This window comes from Opisthocomus hoazin, chromosome 12, assembly GCF_030867145.1.
Source record: "Opisthocomus hoazin isolate bOpiHoa1 chromosome 12, bOpiHoa1.hap1, whole genome shotgun sequence".
Taxonomy (NCBI): Eukaryota; Metazoa; Chordata; class Aves; order Opisthocomiformes; family Opisthocomidae; genus Opisthocomus; species Opisthocomus hoazin.
This window is the reverse complement of record NC_134425.1, coordinates 23,108,868-23,136,799: the sequence shown is the minus strand read 5'-3', so window position 1 is coordinate 23,136,799 and position 27,932 is coordinate 23,108,868. Positions and strand designations below refer to the sequence as shown.

Here is a 27,932-nt window from a genome sequence, read left to right as displayed (position 1 = left end):
GTGGCTCCGGTGGGCATTACGGGATGGCTTCAGCCTCTCTGGATCCTGGCATCTTAGTTGTTCTGCGGGCAAAAAAGGACGTGGGGAAGGTGTGGATGTAACCGTGATTCAAGCTGCATCTTGTATGTATTCCAGATATTGAAAGACACTTCTCTGCAGAAAGTGAAGCGGAACCAGAGCTGCCTGGAGCCCTGCCTGCGTCAGCTGGTCTCCTGGCTGGAGTCTGTTGTGGTATGGAGAACTGCATGGGCTTCCTGCCCTAGTTTGTTGTCTTCTCCCACGTCCCACACTTCTGACTCTGCAGTGAGAGTCCGGCCTCTTTAGGCGTGTAAATAGACCCCTGTGACCGGCCATTACATTTGTGTAAGCGCTTCTGGTTAAAGTGGAAGAAAACAGAGCGGAGGACTAGATGTGTTCTGTTTCTGAAAATCAGGCCCTGAACGTTTGCTGCTTTGGGGAGCTCTGCATGCTCACTTCATCTTCAGGTTAGCAGGAATGGCTGAGGGTTGGAGCGTCTTAGTGGTGCGTGGTAGCTTCTCAGCTCGGAGTGTATCTCACCAAGTGCCAGGGCATGGTTATCATCTGTGAGGGAAGATAAGAGCGTGCTGGTGGGTTCATTCTTGTCTGAAAGGCAGTGGCAGATGTCTTTACCTCCTCAGTTCCAGTCAAAGGTCCTGCTAGTCCTATTCTAGGGTTTTAACTTTTTTTTTTTTTTTTTTAAGGGAAGAAAACAGTGAAAGTCTGTTTTTTTCTGAAGCCTTGTGCTGAAGTTTTGTAGGGATGACACTGCAGATAGATCCAAGTCACACTCTGCCCTTAGCTGAGAGATCTGTGATACCTACTCAGCATCCCAGTGTGAGGTATCAGGTCTGTGTGTGGGTGAAGCATACTGGAGCGGGGGTTTTTAGCATTCAGGAAAAGACTGGAGAGTCTCCTCAGGTTTCTTTTCCAAAAGGTTTTGTTTATTCATCGCAAATAAAGGGCTTTGTTTTACATGGAGAAGTTTAATTCTGTTTGGTTTCGGCAGTAATATTGTAAGAGTAGGAATTTTCTCCATTGTATGGAAATCGGATGACTCAAGCCAGGCACTGCAGCCTTTGAAGAATTCCTTTAAACCTAAGCTGTAGTACTCTTTATCCAAATAAACACAGATTGCTGCCAAAATTCCAGTGGATAGGCCTGAGGTCCCCCAGTATTTCATACCACCTGCCTTCCTCCCTGCAAGTCTCCCAGCCTGCATTTGGCCCCCCACAGCTGTGTGGTACTGCTGCTTGAGGAGACTTTGTCTCACTTGCCTCACTGAGGTATGGGTTTAGCTCCGCTCGCTGTGTTGAGTCATATCCAGAGACTGAAGGTCAGATTTTCTGTGTGATTTCCCACTGTTTCACCCAAAGTTAAGCTCTGTATTTCAACACAGCTTTGGTGGGAGAGAAATCTCTGGATGAGCAGCCAGAGCAGCCCTTTCCTCAAAGGGAAATGTGCTTGCAAGTGCCTTTGCAGCCAGAGCAGTGACCGTGCTCTTTGCTTGATCTGCTCTGGCTCGAAGGATGAGCACCTTCCATGAGGCTGCTTGGCGCTGCGGTGCCCAGTGCTCCAGCTGGGTTTCCTTCCTGCGGCAGCAGGAGTGTGACCTTGGGTAACTTCTGTTGCAGAACCAAGAGGACAGCACGTCCAGTAATCCCTACGCTTTGTCAAACTCCGTAACAGCCCCCTTGCCCACATTCGCCCGGGTCTCCAATGCCTACGGCTCCTACCAGGACTCTAACATCCCATTTCCACGGACCTCTGGAGCCAGGTTCTGTGGTGCAGGTTAGCCCCATCGCTGCTACGGTACAACAGCTACCTGGGGAATGGTCCTCTTGGTGTCTTGGGGAACACTTGCCTGGGAGCAAGATGAGGCTTTGGTCACTGCCATGCAGTGAGTAAGAAATGGTATTGAAGTAGCAATGTTGTGATGAATTTACAGATAAGGAGACTAGTTAGCTAGTGTTTGCAGTTGGTGTTGCATGTGGGATTTTATGATTTGGAAATCCAGGACTAGTTGAAGAGGTGGCCTTTGGCCTGTGGTGTGCCAGAGGCATTGACAAACCTCTCTTTTACAGAAGACTGGGAATAGTGGGTTTGCTTGCCTGGTTCTCCCCTACCAGCATCAAACTGCTGGACAGGTTCTGGTGCTCAGTCTTCTCAAAATTCCTGTGATTTGGGATTGAACTTACCCCTTGCTGAAGCCATATTCTCATTATTAACCACTGTTTCCTGATTCTGTACCCCTTCTGTTGTCCAAAATAGCTTTCCAAAGGTCATTGGGAAACTTCTCCTGAATGGGAGATGGGGTACAATTACCTCCAGGTTTCCAGGAGAGAGTACAGTGCAAAGATCATCCTTAAAAACCAGGTTGAGGTCTGAGTAAGAGCTGTTAAGTTCACTGAGCAGTTTTGGGTGCAGGCATGCCTCCCCCAGACCTGACTGCATCCCAGTTCGAGCATGTTTTGAAAGCTGCTGTACATACAGGTCTCACTGAATTCCCAGCAAAAGTAGAACAGAGTAGTATGGCGTCGAGCAGGCTCAGTGAATCTTGCTAAGTCCTGAAACCCTTGCAAGAGTGGGTGGCTGAAGACACTTGAGATGCTAACAAATGGGATGAGGCTTGTGGGAGAGTGCCTTGGAGTTGGCTTCAGGTGGCTTGGGTTATCCTTTTGAAAAGGAGAGCCGTACAAGCTGCAGTGATTTCTCTGCACAGCTAAATAGCACCTCACTTGCCTCTGGAGTATCAAAGTGCTTGACAAGTTCTGGTGAGGAGTTAAAACATGAGCATGTATTTGCTCATTTTCCTTTACTGTCTTTTCTCTAACATCTGTGAGCCCCTTGAGTCGGTGCTTTTAAGACAGTCATCTCAACAAACGTGCTACTTAATGGATTTGCAAAGAGTGGATTTGGGCTGAGAAAAAGAGATTGTTTACTTGTAGTTTAAAAGCGCTCAGAGAGGTAGATAGGCACCCAACCCCTTGATCGTACTTTCAACAACCAGGCTTCCCTGTGTGAACCACCCCCGGGTAATTGGCTTCTCCTGGCATGATCTTTATGCTGTGTCTCTCTCCTCAGGGTACCTGGTGTATTTCACAAGACCCATGACCATGCACCGTGCAGTGTCCCCGACGGAGCCCACACCCAGGTGAGTACCCTGCATTGCATTTGAAGTGTGCCGCTGTCACTGGCAAGAAGGCAGGAGAAGATCGTAGCCTGCGCTGGAGCTGCTGGCCCTCAGAAAATGCTGGCCTCTAGTGTTAGCTGTGCCCTCGACACAGAGAAGCTGGTCCCTTGTATCACTGGCTCTCCACAGAGAGCCCTTCCTTCACACCTGAAACTTTGCTAGCAGCTTAGGTCAGTGGAGATATCGGGGTGAGCCTCCAGAGCACTTTGGGTGGAAGCTCCCAAAAGTGTATTCTCTTGTTTCCAGGTCCCTGTCAGCTTTATCAGCGTACCATAGTGGCCTCATTACTCCAATGAAGATCCGCACAGAGACTCCAGGCAATCTGCGTTTGTACAGTGGGAGCCCGACACGCAGTGAGAAGGAGCAGGTCTCCATTAGCTCCTTCTACTACAAAGAGAGGGTAAGTACCAGACCAAAAAGCCTTTCCTAACACTTCAGCTTTCGTGATCTGTATTCCTTTTATATAGCTGTGGGCATTGCTGGTAACAGAAGCTTCATACTTCTCTCAAGAAGGCATCCTTTGACAGGCAGCTCTGTTAAAAAGTCACATGGATTTATCTCCTCCGAGTAACTGCTTTTCTGATCCTCCCTAGCACTTGGCCTGCTTATTTTGATAACTCTCCACACTGACCATCATAGCCTGCTGTCTCCCTTTGCATTACGTAGGGTTAAAATCTCACACTGAAGAAGTTGTAGTCTCCAGATAAGTACATATAGGTAACTGCTTTCCTTGGCACTCCCTAGTGTATGTAACTGCAAAGGGTTGTGGCTCTCTGCAGCTTACTGATGACCTCTCCTGGTTTATGGGTCATATTCGGCTTATTTCTGTTACAGCTGTCTCTTTCAGGGATATGTGCCCCTTTGGGCTGTTTTAAACAAAAATCATTCCTCACGATTCTCCAAATATCTTCCAATGCACGTGCTTCTGGTTTAGACATAGGTCCTGCTGCTGTTGTTTACCAGCAAGGCTTTGGGGCAGGGTGGGATTGTCTCCTTCCGGGATACAGTGGGTGAGGAAGACCCTTTGGTAACGTAGGGTGGCCTTAGGGTAGTGCTGAAGAGCTGAGGGCCTGGTGTGCCTGGAGCAGATGCTGTGGGACTAATGGGCCGTGCAGCTTGCTCAGAAACTAACTTTCTGTGCTTCAGCAGGGGGTGAACTGGCTTGCAAAAACACAGTAAGCTTCCACCCAGAGCCTGAGAATTCAGGGCATTTGAGTAGTTTGCCCGCTGCCATGTTGAGTGTACACATCTGCTGCAGCAATAGAGAGCTTCCAGGTACGCCAAGGAAAGCCACGAGCCGTCTGCGCTCCGCTGCAGTTGAGCTTGGGGACTCCTGTCCCGGGAGCAGAGGGAAAGTCAGAGCCTTGAGCTCTCATCCTTCCTGGGCACTGAAAGAGGTCGTAATTTTCCAGCAGTGCTGGACACAACAGCTGACCCCTCTGGGACCGTGTCCTGCTTAGGTGATGCAAGTCCGTCATTATACCTACGAGCCTCTTCCCCCATTGCAAGCTTTGCCTCCATACAGACCCCAGAAGACTCTCAGAGTCCCCATTCTGGTTTTTTTTCCACCACACAAAGTTCTTTTTGATGACAAGTGAAAATGGTGCTGCCTGGTACAAGAATTACAGCCTGTTCCAGTCTTCGCAGGAGAGTTTATTTAAAGGGCTGCCTCTGTCCTCTGCAGCATGCTTGTCGCTGGTACACAGCTCTCTTAAGATGACAGACATGGCTAAAAATAACACATGGAAGCAGCTTGGTGCAATTTCATGTGACCTGTCTCCCCAGCCCTTGTATTGATGGCGACAAGGTATTTTGTCAGGGAGGGGGGAAAAAGTCAAGAGAACAAAGCATGTATGTAGCCACGTCTGCCAAAAGCCAGGAAAAATTGCTCTGTTCCCCTTCCCCCCATCAAACTATCTCCTTGCATGCCGGGTTGGGAGAAGTGTAAGGGCCCCAGCAGGGAGCTAGATTGAATGCTCTTGCAGATGAAATAATTTTTTAAAAACCCAAAAATCTGTATCTCCCTTCAGCAAAGGTTCTCTGATTCTTCGGGAGCTGATGTCATGGCCTCTCGTAGATTGATGCTACATATTTTTGTGTCATTTCATTGTGAGGATTTTAAAAAGCCCAGACTCTTGAGTCTAGTTAACTCCTTGCACTGAAGCTTGGATTTTATAGTTGCATTAAACAGAAGTTGAGATGTTGTGCGTTTAACTCTCATGTTACATAACTTTAGCCCCAAAACTGAATTTGTCAGCGATAACCAGGTATTTAAATCCCGTGTAGCAACAATTGGCATTGCTGCCGTTAGCAAACAAATGGGATTTGTGCATTGCTAGACAGGAAAGATGTCATGTTCCCATGAAGGCAGTGGAGCTGCCGACCCAACAGAGATCTCCGAGTAAACCAAAATGAAACTAAATCTGGCACTAAGCCTTTCTGTGCTCGTTTAAATGTGTGTGTGTGTGTGTGTGTGTGTGTGTGTATATATATATACACACACAGACACACATATATAAAAATCTTTCTCACTTTTTTCCACACGTGCACAGTTCCCCCTTCTTTTTCCCTCTTTTTCACTCCTCTAAAAACCCCACTAAAGAATAGTAGTCAGCAGAAAAGAGAAGCTGTGTCTGCACTGTGGCAGTGCCATCACTGTTTCAGACCTGGAAGCCTCTTAAAGCAGCTGCCATGGCTGTGTTTTTCTCCCCCTAGTTAGAGGGTCGTGCCAGTGGGGACCTGGGGACAGCCCAGCTTTGCCTGAGACACAGCCCTGCGCACGGGTGGTGGCTGCGGTGTCCTCGTGCTTCCCATCGGGCTTGGAAACTGCTGCTTCTCAGGACATCGCTCAGGCTTTGCCTGGTGCCCACCTGGGTGCAGACCTCTCAAGCTCGCAGCACGTGGGAGCGTAGGCTGGCAGCGGTGACTGCCTACAGGAGAGCAGGACTTTGCAGGGGGACTGAGTTTAGTTTTGCTTCTTACCCGCTGTACTGAATTTCCTACTAACCCTTTTCTCCTCCTCTGGTGAGGCCTGATGGAGGAACATGTAGCACAAGGCTGCAGCCTTCTCCTTGCTCCTTCGGTGGGACCTCACCCCTCGGCTCCCTGCCTGCAGGGTTCTCCCAGCAGTGAGTTGCAAGGGAAGGTAGAGGCTGAAGGCATGGCTGATGGTGCTGGCTGTCTGTCACCAGCTGGAAATGAATGTAAAACATGTTGCACGTGACACAAATAACCCTCTTCTTCCCCTTTTTGTTGTGTTGACTCTTACAGAACTGTAACAGGATTTTTTTTAAAGTCAGTGCACAGTAATGCTCTTTGAGAGATTCCATTTATTGTTGCTGTAATACTGCACTGAGTACTTAATGAAATGTCTGCAAGTTTGTAATGAGAGCCTACTTTGGAGCTATTCTGCATAATCAATCAGTGAATTTGATTGCTTGCTCAACCTGAATGAGTTCTTCAACCCGTAACGGCAATTTCTACATGGCCTTGCCAAGCAGCAGGGTCTCTACATCCCTTCTAATATCCTGACGTGCAGCTTTTATTGTTTAAAATGAAAGTGAACAATTACAGCAGGTTCCAGTGAATGAAGTCCTGGCGGATGCTGGATGTTAAAGGGATGTCTGAGTAAGCACAAGTGTTTATTTAGCTTCCTGCAGATTTCTGTGCCAAGGCGCTGGACAACTGTGTTAAAACTGATGCAGTTTGCAGTAGCTGCCTTCCTCTTCAGCCAAGAGGAGTAAAACTGGTTAGAGTAGGAGCCTGGCATATGGGGCACCAGAGTGTTGTCCTCTGCTCTGCTGTCCATTCATGGTATGAACAAGGTCCCGTCGCTGCAGTTCGGCGCTTCTTGCAGTAGTACAGCTCCGTGCAGAAGACTTCACTCCGATTTGTGCTTGCTGAAGTCTTCCACAGAGGCTGGTGTGGGGTGCAGACGCAGCAGCCCTCGCTTTGCAGGGGCCGTAGGTAATGTTGTGTGGTACAACTGTGTGTGGATGAAAGCGGGGGTTGTGGTTTGCAACAGTTCGTTGTGTAACAGAGCCATTGGGAACGGTATCTTTTACTCTGCTAGTTGAGGGCACTTTTCGTTTCTGTTTATTTACCTTTGTCTTTAATTTTCTTGGTGTCTTTCTTCCCTTTTCCTGGGTATAACGTTTTCACATACAGATGTCTCCTCGCTCTGCCCGGCGACGTTGGTCCATACAAGCAATAAACGACTTCCCGGTACTGTGCGCTGTGCTAATACTGTCCTTGATATAACCCTGTCTTCTGCCCAAGGGCCCAAGAATAAAATGCCACCTGCCTGCCTTTGAGTAACCTGCACAGAGGTGGGGGACTTGCACTCCACACAGGGCCTAGGGCTTCAGTCAGAGTGGATGCACGTGTAAGGGGACAGGAGCAAACACTGGTTTGCAGGGTACAAATACTGACCTACAGCGTGCCTGTTTTACCTGGCCTAGAAGTCAGGAAAGGATGCCAAGGGGTGATGTGAAGTTTAAGGAAGGATCAGCCCCTAAGAAGCAGAGAGTGCACTGCAGAGGAGCCAAATGGCTATTATGCTTCGTCAGCCAACTGATGAGACTGACATTAAAGCACCTCATTTCTGAAAAAAAGGCAGCCTTGCTGGAGAGGGAGGATCACTGAAGAGCTGTGGAAGAAACAAACTGGTTGAGTTGCTGACAGCGATCTGTCAGCTCATTAAAATGAACTGTCCGTTCTCAGTGCAATGCACCATAAAGTCTTATTTTCTGGAGCAACAGGTAGAATTTCTCCTTAATTTGTGATTTTTCTCCCAGCCCTTGGAATCGTGCCACCGTGCATTGAGTTTGAGCAGTTGCACTTCCAGCCACCCAGCAGGTATCCCTCCTCCGGGCACCTGCCCTGCCGAGACTGCTTGGACAGCGGATTTCTGTCAGGTCCATGTGTCACTCAAGCTTGAACATCATTCATGTGAACGTCTTGATGATATCGGCGTTGCTCAAGCTGTGCTGTACATTTGGGCAATTACTATCTCATCACTCATCTGCCAAGCACAGGCAAAGCTTAGAAAACTCGATTTAAAGATGATCTCTAGGTCCATTTTTCTTAATGTCTGCGTGAACAAGTGTTTATTCAGAGCTGCTGTCTGTCATGCTATCTCTTGATAAGACAGCAGGGAGTAAAATAGAATCCTGTAACACCTAATTTAACCTGGTATAATAGGATCAAGCCTTCCTAATTACAGCAGCTCTAAGACTACACTAGCAAATAATAGGTGAAAGAAACCAGAAGTAATTTACTTGACTCCATCAAGGCTTTTTGCAAAGAGATAATAAGGAAATGTGAGAGGTGGAGGCAAGAAATGAAGTTCTGTCTTGCATCAGGAGCAGACTGGAACAAAGAAAACCAAGCAAGGAACTTGCCAGCCTGTGCTGTGGTGAATTGTGGTGCACAAAGTGCCGCAGTTTAATTCCCTTACCACTGGCTTGGAAGCAGAGCGAGTAGTAACGTGATAAAGTTATAATTTTGTGTAACCTATACTTAAAAATGATACGTGGATGAGTCCAAGCCTTGAAGGATTGATTGTATTTCTGGATAACCTTTGGAAGAGGCAAATCACGCTTTCGAAAGCGGGCAGTAGTGCCCAAGGCGAAGACGCAGGCGGGCACGAAGAGAAGCGTGGATTATTTGTGCAGACCAGGTCCCTGCCTTCTGGAAGAATAGCTCAGCATTGCTCAAGGCGCTCAGGGAAGCAAGGGCTTAGCAAGTCTAAAGGAATAATTCCTCCTTCTTTCTAGGTAATGACTCGCCTCCACTTCAGTAATGCCTGTTGTTCAGGGCAGGTGCCAGCTATGAATTGATGGAAGCCGTAAAGAAATATTCCTGCTGGGGGGCACTCAATTCAGAAGTGCCTCCAATTTGTTAGCCTTTTTGTGGAAGGTGCCTGGTGCTGTGGGAGACGCTGGAAATAGTAAATGTTGATTATTTTGAAGAGAAAATCCAGGCAGTGCTGCATGACCTGCATGGGGGAGTTAATCTGTAGGCAGCGGTTCAGAATAAAGGAGCACAGCTTTCTGCAGGGAGGCAGCAATTTCTACATGTTGTTTAAAAAAAAAAAAAAACAAACACCCAATGTTAAAAGCAGCTTGAACCTGACTTTGAGCAGGTTTAACTCTCTTTATTTCGTACACTCCTTATTGCAGCTTCATCTTTGGCATCAAGTCTGTTCCCTTCTGTCCTCGACCCTTCCCTTTGCCCTGCTAATACCAGTTTCTACCACAAACCCTGAAATTTTGTATATGGTTGTGTGAAACAGGCACTTTACATTTCCCTATACGACTTCCATCCAAAGACACACCCTCCCCAACTGTTCAGCGTCCTTTCCCAGCAGGCGGGCAGCACGTCCTAACGACTTCTGCTGAGTATGCAGCGATGATGGTGGTTGCTACGAAGCAGTTGGTGGCTTATTCTTGGGCTGTCTGTTTCTACATGTAACCCATTTACTGCCATCGTTATCACCTCAGATTGCAGCAAATTACAGCCTTGGGTGTGGTAGTGCAGGTGCAGGCTGGCTTTTTTAGTCATTATTGGGTGCTGTTCCCCGCTGTCACCTCCAACCCCATGACTGTCATAAATGCTCTGGTTTCTTTCCTTCTGGTGCTCTGAGGATCGGATGAGCCTTAATTTGCTGTCACTGTGGCTATTTTTCTTTCTTTCCTTCCTCTCCTTAAACTCTCAGGAGCAGCTGGGTAGATGCAGTTCTCCTTGGCGTGGATTCTAGGCTGCAGAAAGAGCTAGCAGTGTCGGGGGCAGCGCAGAAGACCTGTGTCTTTCACCTTCAGCTGTCAGTAGTTAGCTTGGTGCATGCACGTTGATTTGTGCTTCAGCTCCAGCCCTGATGTTCCCCGCTCCCCCTGGTGACCTGTGCTCCAGCCCACAGGAAGAGACATATTTTCTGTTCTACCCCAATGCCTGTGAGCCTCAGTCGCTATAGTGGGAGCTTCTCCTGGGTGAAGAGGTGAAATAGGAAGGAGAGAGGAACCTTGTGGTGGACCTTGGCCAGGCAGACCCAAGCTAGAGCTCTCCTTGCCTCCAGCAAGCCCTGTTAAAAGTGCTCAAATACTGCCTGGTGGCGAGTTACTCCTGTAATTAATGCCAGCAATTATTTGGTTTGAAGCAGAGCTACTGCTGTCAATGGTGATGAGCTTTACCTCATCCATGATGGTTCCCATACTCTGATCATAGTTTTATTTCTAATGCTTTGATGCTGTAGCTGAGACAAACCTGAACTGCAAAAAAAAGGACATTTTTAATGGTGACTGTACGTGTGGCTTTTTGATTTACTTCTGTCACAGCTCGAGGGGCAGGAAGTAGTGGTCATGGAAGCGTAGTACTGGCAGGGCATATGGCTGTCGACTGACTGCTCCAGGAGCTGCACCAGGAAAGTATTAGGGCTTCCCTTTTTGCCAGTGAGTAGGCAGTGCTAAGGGGAAGAAAACAGGACAATTTTGTTTTGAGTCCAAGTTTTCAGGGGTTCCGATACATTTAGTGTCTTCATTTGTCTGGTGATATGCTAACAGCAAGCGGTGGAAACCATTCGTGGGATCTCTTGTCCATTGTCATCCTCATTTGTTGTCATTCTCCTCAAAAAAAAAAAAAGTGACTGAATGACCTGTGGAAAGTGCTACATGTTGTCCATGTTTCTAGTCTTTGAGATGCCTGTTGGGAGGCTGCTTCAGTCCGCTCTTGCAGAGGCCGGGAGCAGGTTGAATCTGTTCCTGAGGTCGGGGCAGCGAACCTGTCTCGGTCAGAGGGAACTCTCCATCGGCCACGAGTCCTGGGGCAGCTGGCTTATGGATGGTCAGGAGGTGGCAAGTTGCTCTCCAAATTATCTGCTGATCTCTAGAAGCCCTCGGTGATAGACCTGCAGAATGTGGTTCTGCATCTGCAAGCCTGGGTTCAAATGCCTGTTCAGATACAGCACAAAGAACAGCTTCTGATGGGGCAGCGTTGCAAGAAACCTGGTAGCCCTTCCAGCAGAGTGCCTGAGCTGTTGCTCTGATGGCGTGTCATTGCGCTGGGGCTCCCAAGCTTTGCTCAAATACTGTTTCTGGCAGCATCAGCAGCTCCTTGCTGAACCTAGGAGCCAGCATTTGGCTGCCCAGATAAGGACTGAGGTACAGGTGCCACCGTTGTTTGGGAACCTTATAATACAGCCCGTAGTCTTCGGCACGGGAAGGGTAGCTATGTTTTTAGGTGTTGTTAAAAGAGGTGTAGCCTGCCCAACGGTACGAGAGCCCGAGCTGATACAGACAGTGCCTGGATTAGAAACTGATGGACTGAAGAGAGTTTGGTCTCCAACCCGGCCACGTTCTAGCCACCTTCCACTGCATAGCACTTCTCAGCTTCAGAGTGACGTAGCGGATAAATACTACAGGTGAATTCTGCTGGGGTGGATTAGGACTTGAGGGGACATGGCAGAGAACAGAATCTTGCCCTGGTCAGTCAGCTTTTCCAAAGCACTGAGTGCTGGCAGCCCTGTTTCCACCAGAGTTTGGCAGCTTTGAATGTTGGGCAGCTCGCATGCTCTGTTGCTCTTTACTCTGGGGAGCGGTGGAAGATCAGGGGAGCTGTGGTGATGCTCTGTCATATGGGCATCCTTGGAAAAAATCCACCTTCACCTCCTTCAGGTCTGAAACAGCTCCTTCACTGACTGCCAAGCCTGTGCTTGAGCCTCTGAGCCTTGGTCACCCGGTGTCCAAAGTGACTTCAGCAGCACATCCTTTTTGCTTCCTGTGGCGTGTGCCAGCAGTGTGCTCGGTGTGGCAAGACCTCCTCAGCACATTGGCCTTGGGCCAGGCAGGCAGTGAAGAGGGAGTTAACGTCTTAAGGTTATTAGGGTTTTTTTAGGGGCATTTTGTGTCAGCAATGAGCCTGCCCATGTTCTCGTAGGATTGCATGGGCATGGTCGCAGGCAGCTGGGCACCCAGCCCCATCCTAGAGCTGGCCTGACGTCCACAGCAGAGATGACCCTTCTTGCAGGTCCGAGTCCTGCCCTTGCCGTAGCCCAGCCTGCTCTTCAGGAGCCCCACCGCTGTGTTGCCTGTGGGAGCTCTGCCTGCCCTGCAGAGCCGTTGGCACCGGGCTGCTTTCCTGGCCCCTTCAAAGGGGCTGCTCTGCTTCGGCTAGGGGTGTAGGTAGCCCCACCGCAAGGGCCTCAGGAGACGCTCCATGACTCGGTACAACCAGGAGATGCTTCTGCGTAGGAGCATGGACTCGGCGTGTCAGGGAGGGGACACACCACGGGGGAGCAGCATCGCAAAGCATCCCTGGCTGCACTTAGGAGCCACGCGTAGCAGCCAGTGCTTCCCTCGGTAGAGCTCCAGTGCCTTCTGCCTGTCATGCTGCCGAATGTCCTCTCGTCCCTCCTCCTCGCCCTCCTAGAGCGAGGAGCTGGAAGAGGCCAGGATACCAGCCAAATACTCTGCGGTGTTTGATACGGCCAAGGCAGCTTTATGCAGCTTGGTGTTAAGGTGGCCTTTGAGTCTGTTACTGGGAGTATCTGGGAATCTTGGCTTCTTGTTTTTGTTCCCTTGTGTGGATTCCTCTCCTTTCTTCTTCCCCCCCCCCCACCCCGTATGTCCTGAGCCAGCTGTAAGTAGCTGTGAGCATGGTAGCCAAGGATCCTTGCTAGGAAAACTTGGGCCCTGCTTTATCATCTGCCAGCTGTTTGTTTGCCACTGTGATAAAGCGGGAGGTGGGAGCCTTGTCCTGGCGCTGAGCAGGGGTGCACTCAAACGCTGAAAGAAGAGACCCAAAGAGACAGTCGGGAGCTGTCAGCTTGCCCTGGCGCTAAGGGCCAGCCGAAGCTGCCTCCCACACGTCTCTGTGCTGATGCTGGCTGAAGTCAGTGGTGGTCTGTGTGCAGAGGGTTCCCGGACCAGACCTCTAATGAGAACGATAATTGAACTGTCCCTGCTGCCAGACCTGCCCAGGTTTGACTGGCATCCTGATGCTGATTTGTTCTCTTATTGGCTTTCGCAGGGGAACTCACAAAGTACTTCTTGAGTGAGTTTGACCTTGAACTCGCTGCCTTGAGCTGCTTTTCACTTCCTGCAGATGGAGATGCTTGTTCTCCTGGGCATGTCATGGATGTTTTCCAGGGTAGCCTTCTGAAAGGCAGGGTTGGGTGCTGCTTGCGTTATTCCTGACCCTAGTGCTTTGTTCCCTGGCCCAGGAAGCCTGCTGCCCTCCTCCCCAGTAACACATTGCCATTCGTTCTGCAGAAATCAAGGAGGTGGAAAAGCAAACGAGAAGGGACAGATGCCAACAACCGACCCATCAAAGCCGCCGGGAAAGTTATTATCCAGGACATTTCCTGCTTGCTGCCTGTCCACAAGCTGCTGGGAGAGCTCTACATGTGAGTACGGGCTGGCATCCTTTCCCAAATGAAAGCAGCCGGCTTTGGCATTGCTGTGCTTTAGTCCTGAGATCAGTCAGCGATGAGCTTTGGATGTTTCCTTACCTTCTTCCTCTGTTCTTGCCTGTTTTATGGTATCCCTCTCTGCCTGTGAGAGGGGACTTTTCTCCTGTAAATCTGAAAAGCTTGATGGAAGAAATTTGCGATGGGGGATCGCACACAGAGTTTGAACCGGTGCCCCGGCATCATTGCTGCAGGTTCAGGTTTTTGTCAGCTAAAGAGAGAAATTATTCCCACAAATTCTTTTTCAAATCTCATGTTAAAATCCACACTTAAATGCACAGGCTTTAAAATCCCAGTAAATGCATATTCTTATACTACAAAACTATTAGCTCGTAAAGCTGTGTAATTTCAGAAGTGTTTGGAGTGCCCCATTCACTTGGAGACTTGGTTGTACATGGCAGTGTACAGCAGGTCCTTCTGCTTTAATGGAAAGGATGGAGAAGTTCTGTTTGTTTTGTGCATTGTTTTTTGAGTTATTTTTTTAAACAAGGGGCTACTTTTTCCAAACTGGGTACTTCAGATAGTTCTCTGTTCCTGAATTTTTTCTTCCTTAGCTTTGGTGACACTATCTGGTCCTTCACAGAATTTCCAGTCTGTGGACAGTCAGGGAAGAAGCAGACTTCCCTTCTGAAAGGAGGGGGAGGAAAAAAGAGAGAAGAATTCTTCCTTCTCTCTTTTTTGTATTATTAAAACGAATGTTCTTTAATAAGGTGTGTGGGACCTTTCTTCTCTGGCTATCTCACGTGTCAGCAGCCTGACCCTTTTCCATTTGCTCTGAGATCTTAAGCAGCAGAAGTGTCGAGAGTGTCTCAGGAAGATTTCTGACGATAAGCAGGAAAGCCCACGTAGGTTTCCTCAGCCCACCTTGCCAACCTCTTGGAGACTCGCCAGTGGGTGCGTTGTCCTACCGGGGAGCAGGCTGAAGACCAACCTGCTTCACCGCAGCCTCCCGCCGTCCCCCTCCACGTCGGCCAGAGCAGACTGACAGGACCGTGTCACTGATGGCGCTGGCTTCTAGGGACAAGGATGAATCTTGGCTTGGTGGTATCCTGGCACAAATTTGGTTCGGTGTCTCCTTGGAAGCAGCGCATCTCAGGATCAATCCTAGCTAGTTTGAAGCTGGGCTTGATGTGCACTGTGTTAGGGAGGATGAATAATGGGAGTTGCCAGAAGGATGGCAGTGATCCCTGAATAACAGGGGAGGGAGGGGTGGAATCCTGGCCGTGCTCGCAGGTTCATGTTGGTCTGAGTTGGGCTACTCAATGCTGCCACTGCCACTTTCCACCCATCCCTCCTCACCTGCGTAGGCAACGTGCCAACCAGTGCTGCGCTGTCTCCTTTCTTTTTAGACTGAATGTGAATAACATCCAGGAGACTTGCCAGAAGAATGCTGCCTCGGCCTTGGCTGTGGGACGGCGAGATCTCGTGCAGGTATTATGTTGAATCAGACCTCTTGCTCAGCGTGCTGCGCTACCCTCAAACGGCTTGTGCTGTCGCCTTGATACCCCCGCAGCCAGCTAGGCTCGGCAGTTGTTCCAGGGAGTCTCTGGTTGGTGAACCTGTGGAACAGCCACGGGGGTGGTCTCTGCCTCGTTGACTCTTGGCATCGGGAGATTCCTTCCCAGGGCTGCAAGCAGATTGCGTTACGCCCTTTGCCAAACTGAGTGAAGCGCATTTTTCGGGGAATTGCTGCAGGCCAAGCGAGGAATGCAGCCTACTTTTGAGTAAGCAGATGGAGTAAGTGCGCGCACAGTTGCCTAACTGCCGTCGGCATTTTGATTGGTGATTTTGTCTCGCATGAGTAATCGTTTCTATTGTTTGGTATTCATTTGCGCTGGCACTGGGTGCTACCTGCAGCTAGCTTCTCCCTAAGAGAGCCTGAGCCCCGGGACCCAGCCCCAGCACGGGGCGGGCCACTTGCCTTCAGCTAGCAAAAAGAGAAAAATGGCTGTTTGGGCCCATCCTTTTCCGTGCGATTAGTCCATTGCAACGGGCAGAATATTTGGCAGGACTCAGGAGAGCCTGAAAGGGACAGAAGCGGGCTGGCACTGCCAGAGGAGACTGTGCACCTCTCCTGAGCGTTTGGCTCTTCCTAAACCTGGGCAGGGAGCACGCGTAGGCTTACCTGACCTAAGCAGAAGCAAACTCAAGCTGTTGTCTTCTTTCTCGGTGGGTTCTGCTAGACCAGGAGAGAGACGGTAGGTCTGGTGCCCCTTTGTGCTTCATCTTGCTGTCTGGTTTGCCCGCGTTGGAGCAGAGCTTGGGTGGAATAACTTCAGCGAGATTTCTCTGAGATACCTCAGGTTTTTTTCCCTGTCCCATGTAACTCTAGTCTGTATTGCAGCTTCCCTTGTTCCTAGCAGACGTGGAGGCTTGAGTTGCAGGTTGCGTGTAAGACGTGCTCTGTAGCAGCGTAGGAAGCGGCATCCTTCCCTTTTCCTTTCTGTGCTCTCTTGTACTCAGCCCTGTCCTTGCTTCAGTTTCTCTCCTGTTTCTGGTTTCATAGAGAGCAGCTGTGGGACTACTGTTCCTGGCTGTCCTTTGTACTTGGAGCATGTGTTTTTTCTTTACTTTTCTGGGCTGTCAGCTCTGGTTTCTGCTCTCTTTCCAGCACCATGCTCCTTTTCCTTTCCTGCTCTTTTTTTCCATGCCAAACTAGGAGCCTTGCTTTTCCTTGGAATATTCCAATTGCCTCATTTGAAAAAGAAACAGTCCTAGATCAGTGATATAGAGACTGAAAAGATGAAGCCGTTTTCAGAGTAGAGGGTGATAAATGAAGGAGAAATTTCATGTGAAATAGTTAAACTGTTGGAGTAGAAATGGCAAACTGTGCTCCTGTCTGCACCGGGCTGTGCTAGGAGTACAGAGGTGTTCGGTAACACTCGCAGCTAATCTAAAGATACTTTTCATGTGAATAACGATTCACCAGTAAACTCTGTGCCACCTCTGAACCCAAGAACCGTACCAAATTTAAGCCCTTTGGAGGTTTGTGAATAGAAAATGCACTCGTAGGTCTGTTAGTCTAACAGACCCGTCAGGGTAGCTTATAGACTCTTCTTCTTCAAAGCTCAACCCGAACTCAAAGCAAGTGGGAGAGGAAATTGTTCAGTTTTGTGTTACTGTATGTACTATTTGGACACAGAGACAGAAGCTGCTCCCTGCTGCTGGGGGAGGGGGGAGGAAGCAAGCACCATTATTATCTGTCTGCGAGTGAATTTGTGCACAGCTATGCCCCAGGAATGTGGTTATTTCTAATTGTAGCTTTGATGCTTTTCCTTCCTGTCTGCCAGGTTTGGTCACTGGCCATGGTTGCCACTGATCTCTGTCTTGGACCAAAGTCTGACCCAGATTTGGAGATACCTTGGGCACAACATCCATTTGGACGTCAATTACTGGAGTCCTTGTAGGTGTCTGAATGCCGGGGAGGGCTTGGGGAATGGTTGCTGAAGCAGAACCCTCCATAGCTATGTACGTTGTAAGGCATCATTTCGGACTGGGAGTGGTGCCACAGCTGGTATTTTTTCCTCTCTCAAGCCTGAGATGCAGCAAGAAGGGAAGCTGCAAGTGTGCTTATGACATGCAGGAGGCAGCATTTGGCCTCCCATCTGGCACCGAGCTCTGCCTTGCCTGACGTTGAGCAATAGGCCGGGCGCTGTAGGAGCGCTGCTTTCCAGCATGCCTGCAATGCCTGACTTGGAGACTTGGGTTTTCTGCTCCCCACCTCCTAAATGGGTGTGTTGCTGCGGTGGATTTGTTCACCTGCAAATTCACTTTTGCCACATAGCACGACTGGGAAGTCGTTCCACTGGTCTCAAAGCCAAGTGTTAGCTGCAAATGTCCTCCTGCCAGTCAGTCTGTTCAGGAGGGGACGTAATTAGTGATTGATATTATCTGTTGGTATAGCTATGTGGAGGCACAGGATTTGTGTGGCGTACTTTCCTCGACCTAGTTCTTTCCTGCTGTGTGGCAGCAGTGGGAGGGGAGCACAGAGAGTTCTTCGTTGCTCCAAGTCTTCAGAGCAATCCAAGAACTTCATAGCCATCCAGACAACCTGAGTTGGGTTTTGCTGTGGGATCTAGATGGCGAGACGCTTGCATGTAGAGGGTTTTATCAAAAAGGCATTGCGGCTAGGGGTGAGTCTGATGGCTCCAGCTTTACATCCAGTTAAAATCAGTTCTGTGGACCTTGTTCCTGAAGCTGCAGAACCTTGGGATAATCAGGCCACGAGTCCTGCTGGATTCCCAGAGCTCCCGTCTGTCTTTCGCCTGTTAGGCCTCGAGTGTTTGCAGGAGGAGGACTTGGCTCCTCAAGGATGTGACAGAACAGGCAATCCAGGCCTGCAGAGCGCACGTGCTTCCCGTGGGCAGTAATGTGACCCAGATCGATTTGTGCAACAGGCTTGAAGTTAGTTGCCCTGGAGTCTTGATGGTTTTGCCACTGAATTCTGCCCAGTCTCATACTGCCTGTCCTTTTCGTTTCCCAGGCTGGCTCATTACTCGCAGCTCCACGACGTGCAGACCCTGGCCATGCTGTGCAGCGTCTTTGAAGCCCAGTCCAGGCTACAGGGGTGCCCAAACTCCTGTGGCCCCTTTCCTCAGCGTGCCTCCAACCTGCCTTCCCACAGCCGATACGTATGACCGCCGTTTCTTTTCCGGTTGTCTTGGATGTCTTTTGAACACCTCTCATGTAGATGACACGATTTCCTCTCCTTTCCCCCTCAACAGCCCAGCTTTACTTCTTCTGGCTCCTGTTCCAGCATGTCAGATCCTGGGCTTGGCACCGGAGGCTGGAGCATAGGTACCAGCACCTGGATAGTAAAGAGAGGAATTGGCCTCACTTCTGGCCCTGGTTTTAGGTGGCTCCTGTGGTGGGGAAAGAAGGGAGTTAGTACTGGCTGTGGCTGCAGATGTGCTCTGCCAGAGCAGCTTTCCGGGGTTTGGCCAATGTGACGTGACTCCATGGCTGGAAGTGAGCAGGGCTTGCAGTAACCGTGTCGATGCTCCCGCAGTCCTGCCCCTTCCACCTTCTGCAGCGTGTTGTCCGACCGGCAGAAACTGTTACAAACACCCTAAACATAGAGTGAGGCCCCTGGATCACAGGTTAACCCAGAGCCAAGAGCTCCTGCTGCTGCCTTTTCTGGTTGGAGACAGGTAAAGAGAGAGCCCAGTTCTCTGCTTCCAGCCTGGCTGTGGCAAGCTCTCGGGCTGACTGCCTGGGTGCTGCCTGGTGCCGTGAGCTTTCTGCAGCCCCGTGCTTTGCACAGGTTGAGGCTGTTAGCTGTGCCGACTACTGAGGGTTTCTTTGTCCTTCATGTGCCTGGACACGGTTCCCAGAGCTGGCTGCTCCATCACCTTCCCAGGGATAGAGGTCAGGCTGACTGGCCTGCAGTTCCCTGGGTCCTCCTGCTTGTCCTTTGTGGAGACAGGAGTGGCAGCTGCTTTCCTCCAGTCCGTGGGCACCTCTCCCAGTCGCCGCGATCGTTGAACAGTTACAGAGAGTAGCCTCGCAGTGCCATCAGCCGGATAATTCCACAGGGTTCAGGGGAAGAGCAGTGCTGTGCTTTCTCCTGTCACTGGAAAAACAGCGGTAGCTGGGAAGGCTGGGTGCTTGGTGACATGAACACCCAGGAGCCTGAGGAGGTTTTCTGCTTGGCTGGGAAGGTGTCAGAGAAGTTGCTCTTCAGGGCTCCAATGTCAGAGTTGAGGCTGTTGGCTGATTCGTAGGGATACACGTAGCCTGGGCCAGCGTCAGCCCTGTTAGCACCAAAGCTGTAACTTCCCAGTGCGATATCAAGGCATCTGTGACGCGGGGAAGAGTGGAGAACCGGGGCTGATGGAGCTGATGTTGTCTTGTAGCGGTTATTAGCAGTCTGTTCCCTGCCCCCAGGGCAATGCCTTACGTGCAGAGGCCCCTTGACATAACTGCAGCCCTGGTGAGGAGAGTCCTCCCTGTCTAGGAGAGAGGAGCCCGGCCTGCCAGGGATGATGCTCCCAAGCAAACTCCATGGGATTGATTGCCTGAATCTTTTTTATCTAAGGTGGGAGGCAAAAGGGATTCCTCCATGTTCGGTTTCTCTGCCTGATGATCCCAATCCCCGTCCTGTCGCCAGAAGCGCAGTAGAAATGCTTGGCGAACAGAGGGTGATGTGTAGTTTTCTGAGGCAGGGCAGCGTTTGTAGGGATGCAGGAGGCGACACGACCATGCCTTAGCGAGAAACCCGGGGTGTGTGAACGTGTGGTCTCCCTCCCCGCCCTGGCTGTGCTCAGGCTGTGCTTGCGGAGGTACGCTCACAACCTTTCGATGCTTGCAGCAAACAAAGACGCGGACCAAGCCTCCACTCCCTGGTGTGAGTCTTCTCCGGATGACTTCCGCTACGGAAACCTAATGTATCCTGATCATCGCGAGCGGGAGAAAGACCAGCATGAGAAAAACAAAAGGTAGCTTATAGCGTGACTCGGGGGTGTTCCGAGCCGCGTGACTGTGCCCACGCCAGCTGCAGTTCTACAGCCAGATCTCTCTTGGTGCTGTGAGGTAGCATGCCTGCTCCTAGACCTCTTCATTCAGGTAGTCGCCTGGAGAAGCTTCGTGCTGCAGATCAGCTCCGTTCAGCCGGGGTTGCGTACGAGCCAGCTATGAGTGGCCGTGGTAGGGGCTCCGGTGGGTGGTCCAGCCATTCGCCACACCCTTGAGTGCAGAACAAATGAAAACCAGACCAGTTAGCATTCAGCGATGTTTCAGCGACACGTGGGAAATCATCTGCTGCTCTCACAGAATCACAGAATCCCAGAATGTTCGCGGTTGGCAGGGACCTCTGTGGGTCACCCAGCCCAACCCCCTCCCCAAGCAGGGTCACCCAGAGCAGGCGGCACAGCACCACGTCCAGGCGGGTCTGGAATATTTCCAGAGAAGGAGACTCCACAGCCTCCCTGGGCAGCCTGGGCCAGGGCTCCGTCACCCTCAGAGGGAAGAAATTTGTCCTCGTGTTCAGACAGAACTTCCTCTGCTTCAGTTTGTGCCCATTGCCCCTTGTCCTGTTGCTGGGCACCACTGGAAAGAGTCTGGCCCCATCCTCCTGACACCCACCCTGCAGATATTTGGAGGCATTTATGAGGTCCCCTCTCAGCAGTCTCTTCTCCAGGCTGAACAAGCCCAGCTTCCTCAGCCTCTCCTCGCAGGAGAGATGCTCCAGTCCCCTCCTCATCCTCGTAGCCCTGTGCTGGACTCTCTCCAGTAGCTCCTCATCTTTCTTGAACTGGGGAGCCCAGAACTGGATGCAGTACTCCAGATGGGGCCTCACTGGGGTAGAGTAGAGGGGAAGGAGAACCTCCCTCGACCTACTGGGCTGCCTAGCCACCACTGGGAAGAGGGTTGCAAGCAGAGTCACCGAGAGTCGATCAGGCAGGCAATAACCCTGTTTGTTCCTCTAGGCTGCTGGATCCTGCCAACACTCAGCAATTTGATGACTTCAAGAAGTGCTATGGAGAAATCCTTTATCGCTGGGGCCTGCGGGAGAAGCGGGCTGAGGTTCTGAAGTTTGTCTCTTGTCCTCCTGATCCCCACAAAGGAATTGGTGAGTGCCTGCTTTGGTCTGCTCCAGCCGCCCCGGCGGAGTCACAGCTCTGCTTCGGGGGCTCGGGAACGTGCGGTCGGCAGGCAGGGTGAGGAGTGTCCGTCGCTCTGCCAGCAAATGGTCCGAGCTGCTTCACAGCGCTGGGTGGAGGCGAGGCTTGCAGACGTTGGCTCGAGGGCTTCGTAGGCTGTGCTGTCTCTCCAGCGAAGCTGGGAACGCACGCACTGCTACGCTAACAACCTTCAGCTATTTATCCTGATGGCTGGTCCTTATTCCCTCTGAGTAAGAGCCCAGGCATGCACTGTCCTAAGCCCTGATTCTGGGCTGCAGCGTCCGCATGGTGCCTGCGTAAAATTGCAAGATCTCTCACTGTAGGTGAGCTAGCCAAGAAATAGGCAGATAAAACATTTCTCCCAAAACATTTTCAGCAGCGTAGCTGCCCAGAACTGCCACTTAAGGACAAACTGCTGAAATGTCTTCTAGGCCTCTGGGAGGAGAGAAGCGGGTGGGAGATGTCAGAGAAGCAGCGACTGATTGCTTAGCTCTTGTTCCAGTCTGACCGTGTCACCAGGGGCTCCTCCTGGGGAGTAACTGGAGAGAAAATTGTGCCTTTGACCCCTGCTGTTGCTCCCCCGTGGCTGACAGTCACGACACTGACACCGCACACCTTGAGCGCACTCTGTGCTCTCTCCGTGAGGAGAAACAAAAGGCTGTTTGCTCTTAGTTACACTTCGTAGCGATGTGAGGCAGATGAGAGCAGCGGGAAGCCTTCATCCCCGAGCTAGAAATCTGACAGACATTCCCAGCCGACAGCTGTTTAGCCATCAGGGAAATCCAGGGGCCGCTCTGTGCCCCGGCACACCGACTGCCCGTGTCTTTGCTCCCGTACGGAGACCAGGCTGAGACCTCTCCGAGTCACCGTTCTCCCACCCTGCAGACTCGAGGCAGATCTCTTGGGCAGTGGGTTTGGGGGACTCATCTGCCGAACGGGGGGCTGTACGCAGGGCTGCTTCACCCGCGATCCTACAAGCGCTAATTCTCTCGCTGTCTCTTTCTTTCCCCTGGCCAGAGTTCGGCGTGTACTGCAGCCACTGCCGCAGCGAGGTGCGCGGCACCCAGTGTGCCATCTGCAAGGGCTTCACCTTCCAGTGCGCTATCTGTCACGTGGCGGTGCGAGGCTCCTCCAATTTCTGCCTGACATGCGGGCACGGAGGCCACACCAGCCATATGATGGAGTGGTTTCGCACCCAGGAGGTGTGCCCCACGGGCTGCGGGTGCCACTGCCTGCTCGAGAGCACCTTCTGAGCACCGGCGACAGCAGGGCGCCCGTGAGCTGGATTTAATGTTTTGTTCCCAAGCCGTGTTGGATCGGCTCTGCTCCGCAGTGTCTGGAGGAGAGGCCACCAGGAGCTGAAGCGGGATGTCCTCGCGGTGCGCCGCAGTGATGGTTACAAGTGCTTCCGATGTTCCTACGCTTCCCAGGTTGCTTTCAGACTGATTTGACCAAACTCCCTGTGTCCGTTGCTGGCGATGGATGCCAGACCAGAAAAATTGCTCTCTCCTGCCGAAGGGTGTGTGAGTATTGCCTGGTCTCCGTCAGGATGAGAAAGTGTTGAAAAGCTCCTTTGGGAAGCGCTCACCCAGCAGAACTCCCTCCAGCTACGCGGTGTCTTTCCAGGTGCCTCCTGCCAGGGGCTCAAAGTGAGCAAAACCCTCATCTTTGCACAGTTAAAGCAGAAATAGTTTGCAAGCAGCAGTAAAGGCGAGCTGTAAACTGCACTCGAAGAGCAAATAGTCCATGGGGCTGTGCTCAGAGTTACTGCTGGAAGCAACAGGGTCCGTATGCTGAGTGGCTGTTTGCATCATTTCGATCACCCCGTAAACCAAGAGCATGAAACTTCATTTTTCAGGATTACTTCCAAAACAGCTTCCCGCTCCCCGGTCTGCGTGCGGCGGGTGTGAAGCGCCCAGCCGTGCGGTCGCTAGGGTTAGTCGCTCTCCTCCAGCAGCTCGAGTACCACGACTCTGAAGGTGTGTCCGTCCCCTGCTCAGCCCGGGTGGTAGAATGCACTTTAACTTGCCCATCGGTGATGCGTCCTGGTGAATGGGAGAGGCCTTTGGAGTTTGGGATCCGCGCGGTGTTTCCGTGGATGGTGGCATCTGAGGGCGTCTTGGGAAGCCTTTGCTTCCTTACTGAGAAAACAAAAGGAGGATGCTTGCTCCATGCGGCTCCTTTTGGCTGTTTTCTCTGGGCTCTGTGGGGGGAATGGATGAATAATTTGAGATTTGCTGCTGATGTGCGTGAGCGCCGAGGCTCCTGAGCCGGGGAGGCAGCGATTTCAAGGGGAAGAGGGCTTTGGGAGGGTGGTGGGATTCACGGAGGCGAAAGGTTTGTGCCTTTTTATTCCCCTGTGGAGCTTCGATTGGAGAATGTATGGATCACTCCGCCTGTCCGGGGCTGCGCCAGCTGGGTGCTGTGCCGGTCCGTGCACACCCTGAGCACGCAGCCGGGGCCTCTACGGAGCAGGCTTTGCTCTGGGGTGAATGTGTGGCCAGGGCTGAGCCCGCTGGAGCTCCCTGCGCCCCACGCCGGCGCTGACCCCTTCCTCCTGCGCTGGCCGGCTGAGCAGGGCCCCACGCCGTGCCCAGCCCGGGTGCTGACTCAGACCTGTGGGATCCTGCTCTAGAATAAACAGATGGTCTATCTTCAACATTAAAATTATTTTTTTAAGTGCTGTTCGGTTAGAACTTGGTGTCGCTGTCCTAGTTCTCCCTCTGCGGGGAGCCCCCGGCAGCTCTCCCTCCTGGCGTTGCACCCCACGGCCCTCTCCCTGCACCCCACAGCGGGGGTCCCGCTCCCGAGACCCAGCCAAAGCTGGGGACCCCCAGCCCAGGCTGCCTTCGTGCAGGGACGATGTGCCAGCGGCGATGCCACGCCGGCCTGGGAACTGCCCGCGGGTCACCGTGTGGCTCTTTGGAAAACGAAGCCAGGCGGTGTCTGAGCTGCCGGCGAACCAAACCCCACATCGTGCCGTTCGGGGAGACCCCGGGCAAGCGTCTGCACCCCCGGCAGCCGCGCTGGGGTCCTGCCGGTGCCGTGCTGGCCTCGGGTGAGGGTGCTCTCAGCCGGGAGCCGCGGGGACAGGCCTGCCGCCCTCCGCCTCCCTGCGTGGCACCCATCCAGCTGGGGAGTATTTCCACTTCCATGCTTGAGCACGCATGTGGCTTGGAGGGCCAAGGAGACTTGTCATTGGAAGGACAGATGGCCGCGTTTGTGTGTTATTACAGCTCATTCCGGTCCGTCTCCGTCGTGTCTGAAGGCCTGGGAGCCGGAGGGCGGCTGGTGCCGCGGAGGAAGGCAGGAAAGCACTTGCGTGGCTGTTTGTGCAACCCGGCAGAGAGGTGGAATTCCCTCCCGGGCGCCGTGGGCGTTTGGCTGACGCCCTGCAGCACGGGTGCTGGTGGGGGCCGCTTCGGGAGCGGGCTTGCCCAACGCGGACGTGACTGTCGCAAGGGAACAGGAGCGGCTGATTCTCACCTGCGCGGCGAGAAGCGAAAAGCGTCGCCGTGCCTCTGGCGGGGTTGTGGCTCTCCCGGCCCCAGAAGGTGTGGAGGGGGGTTCGGGTAGGGGAGCAGGTCTGGAATGGCGTCCAGCCGAGGGACAACGCTGCAGACCATGGTCGGTCCTGCATGCCGGGGCAGGGGGTGACCCCTTGGTGGGTTCTCCCATGTTTGGGTTTGGCCTGCATAAGTGCCAGGTGCCCACCAAAACCGCTCCAAATACGATGGAAGGGTCGAGACAAGGACGGGGAGAGATCACTCACCAGTTACTGTCACGGACAAACCAGACTGAACTTGGGGAGAAAAGGGAGTTTAATTCATCACCAACCAAATCAGAGTAGGACAGTGAGAAGTAAATCCAGATCTTAAAACACCTCCTCCCACCCACCCCCTTCTTCCCAGGCTCAACTTCACTCTCATATTCTCTCCCTCCTCTCCCTGAGCAGTGCAGGGGGACGGGGAATGGGGGCTGCAGTCAGTTCATCACACGTTGGCTCGGCCGCTCCTTCCTCCTCAAGGGAGGACTCCTCACCCTCTGCCCCTGCTCCAGCATGGGGTCCCTCTCACGGGAGAGAGTTCTGCACAGACTTCTCACACGTGAGTCCTTCCCACGGGCTGCAGCTCTCCATGACCTGCCCCAGCGTGGGTCCCTCCCACGGGTGCAGTCCCTCAGGAACAGGTTGCTCCAGCACGGGGCTCCCCACGGGGTCACAGCTTCCTTCAGGCATCCCTCTGCTCCGGTGTGGGGTCCCTTCCACAGGCTGCAGGTGGAGATCTGCTCCTCCGTGGACCTCCATAGACTGCAGGGGGACAGCCTGCCTCACCATGGTCTTCATCACGAGCTGCAAGGGAAGGCTCTCTGCTCTGGCGTCTCGAGCACCTCCGCCCCCTCCTTCTCTGAGCTTGGGGTCTGCAGAGTGGTTTCTCTCACATCGCCTCGCTCCTCTCTCCTCACTGCCATTTCACCACAGGTTTTTCTCTTCCCCTTCTTCAATCTGTTATCCCAGAGGCGCTGCCACCGTCGCTGATGGGCTCGGCCTTGGCTAGCGGTGGGTTCGTCTCGGAGCCGGCTGGCACTGGCTTGATCAGACCTGGGGGAAGCTTCTGGCAGCTTCTCGCAGCAGCCCCCCCGCTACTGAAGCCTCGCCACGCACACCCGCAACATTCCGGTGCGGGATCTCGGGGCGTTGAGCCACACAGGCCCCTTGGCACGAGGCGGGCATTCGCCCTTCGCACGCCGCGTGGGACCGGGGTGGAAGCGCTTCCCTCGGGGCAGGGCCGGAGCCACGGGTTTGCCAGGGCTCTGGCAGCAACCGGGCTGGACCACGCCGATGCTGCTGCTGGCCGCGGAGACCCCTTGTGCGTCCCCCACCGCACCGCGTGCCGGCTCTTGCACCATGCCCTGCCCGTCACTGCTGGCCATGCTGGGGGCGGGGCTGAGCATGGGGGGCGATGGGGCCCACTCCAGGCGAGTGCTTTGGCAGCAGTTGCTTCAGCTGCCCGCCGAGCGCATCCCCGGGGCCGCTACCAGGGCATCCATGCTGGCTTTCCCGAGGACGGCTCCCACCGCCGCCCGCGTGGTGCCCCCCAGGCCACCCGCAGCTTTTTGCAAAATCACAGAATGTTCGGGGCTGGCAGGGACCTCTGTGGGTCACCCAGCCCAACCCCCTGCCGAAGCAGGGTCACCCACAGCAGGCTGCACAGCACCGCGTCCAGGAGGGTCTGGAATATCTCCAGAGAAGGAGACTCCACAGCCTCCCTGGGCAGCCTGGGCCAGGGCTCCGTCACCCTCAGGGGGAAGAAGTTCTTCCTCATGTTCAGCTGGAACTTCCTCTGCTTCAGTTTGTGCCCGTTGCCCCTTGTCCTGTCGCTGGGCACCACTGGAAAGAGTCTGGCCCCGTCCTCCTGACACCCACCCTGCAGATATTTGGAGGCATTTCTAAGGTCCCCTCTCAGCCTTCTCTTCTCCAGGCTGAACAAGCCCAGCTCCTTCAGCCTCTCCTCGTAGGAGAGATGCTCCAGTCCCCTCCTCATCCTCACAGCCCTCCGCTGGACTCTCTCTTTAAGCTCAGAGGTAGCAGGGGTGCGACGAGCGCGGGGTGCCTTCCCCCTCCCCGCTGGGGCTCTCCGTGCCCGGAGAAGGAAGTTTAATCCGCGGTTATCCGTTTGGCAGAGACACAGGGAATGATGGTATCGGAGGAAGTGCCAGGAAAGCCTTTCCCCGTGGTTGCTGCTCCTTGCGGAGTCGGTATTGGCCCCCTCCTCCTCGGCGGCCACGTCCCCACCAACCTGGCGTCAGCCCCTGCCAGCGCTGCAGGGCCCGATCCTGCCTGGAGCCCAGCGGCGCATTCCTGCCGTCTCCCTCACGCCAGCGTCTGTCCATCCAGCTGCTGGGTAAACCAGTTCAGGAACTGGTGAGCCTCTCGTCTCGGGCAGCCTGATCCTTGCCCGGCTCGCCCCGGGGGCTGCCATGGCGTGGGGACAGGGACAGGGACGGCGGCGGTGGCGGTGGCGGGGATGGGTGGCCATCGGTAAAGCCCCCACTGCCGGTTTGGTGCTGTTATGGTGCTCCATCCCAGCACCGTCCCTGTCCCAGTGCACCCAGCGCTCAGCGCATCCCTGCTCTGGGGGGTGACGGGGTCCCCCTGCTCCCCCATCCTCAGGGCAGAGCTCGCCCGCCCAGGGGACGCCACTGCACCCTGGGGACACTGCCGCCATCCCTCGCGTGAGGGACAGAGCCCAACTGCGGAGCCATTGGTGCCCGTGACAAGGGCAGGCAGGGTGTCGGCTCACAGTGGGCTCACCAACGTCCCCACGTCCCGCTGCGGCTGAGCTGGGGACAGCATCCCCCGTGGGCTGGGGAGAGGACGGTAGCAGAGATCCCCGGTGCATGCCGTGCCGGACCCGTCCCTGCCCTGAGCTGGGACCACGCGCCAGCCCCCAGCGTGGCTCTTGGCAGCACGCGGTGCCCGAGGGACAGCCCGAAACCCAGGCGTGCGGTGCATGCCCCTGGCTCCGAGGCCACCACCGTGGCACCCGGCCTGCCCTCCTCGCCCCGGAGCATGGGTGGGGAGGGACGGCGAGGAAATGCCTTTTCCCCGGTTTCACCGGACCCCGCGGCGGTGGGG

General features: G+C 53.3%; 1 protein-coding gene across 2 annotated transcripts in view; it reads left to right on the top strand.

The window, feature by feature from the left end:
* Positions 1–23,991, top strand: part of WDR59 (WD repeat domain 59) — a 51,628-nt gene extending 27,637 nt beyond the window's left edge. The window contains exons 15-27 of one of the 2 annotated variants that reach the window (XM_075434187.1): positions 136–231; positions 1,653–1,809; positions 3,103–3,172; positions 3,458–3,611; positions 7,379–7,435; positions 13,477–13,610; positions 15,023–15,104; positions 16,964–17,076; positions 18,157–18,304; positions 18,398–18,470; positions 19,984–20,110; positions 21,101–21,243; positions 22,313–23,991. In XM_075434187.1, coding sequence (XP_075290302.1) covers positions 136–231; positions 1,653–1,809; positions 3,103–3,172; positions 3,458–3,611; positions 7,379–7,435; positions 13,477–13,610; positions 15,023–15,104; positions 16,964–17,076; positions 18,157–18,304; positions 18,398–18,470; positions 19,984–20,110; positions 21,101–21,243; positions 22,313–22,548 — 1,590 coding nt within the window. In that variant the 3' untranslated portion in view covers positions 22,549–23,991. The remainder of the gene's footprint in view (positions 1–135; positions 232–1,652; positions 1,810–3,102; positions 3,173–3,457; positions 3,612–7,378; positions 7,436–13,476; positions 13,611–15,022; positions 15,105–16,963; positions 17,077–18,156; positions 18,305–18,397; positions 18,471–19,983; positions 20,111–21,100; positions 21,244–22,312) is intronic. The other variant, XM_075434188.1, reaches the window with a different exon arrangement.
* The last annotated feature ends 3,941 nt before the right edge of the window (positions 23,992–27,932 follow it).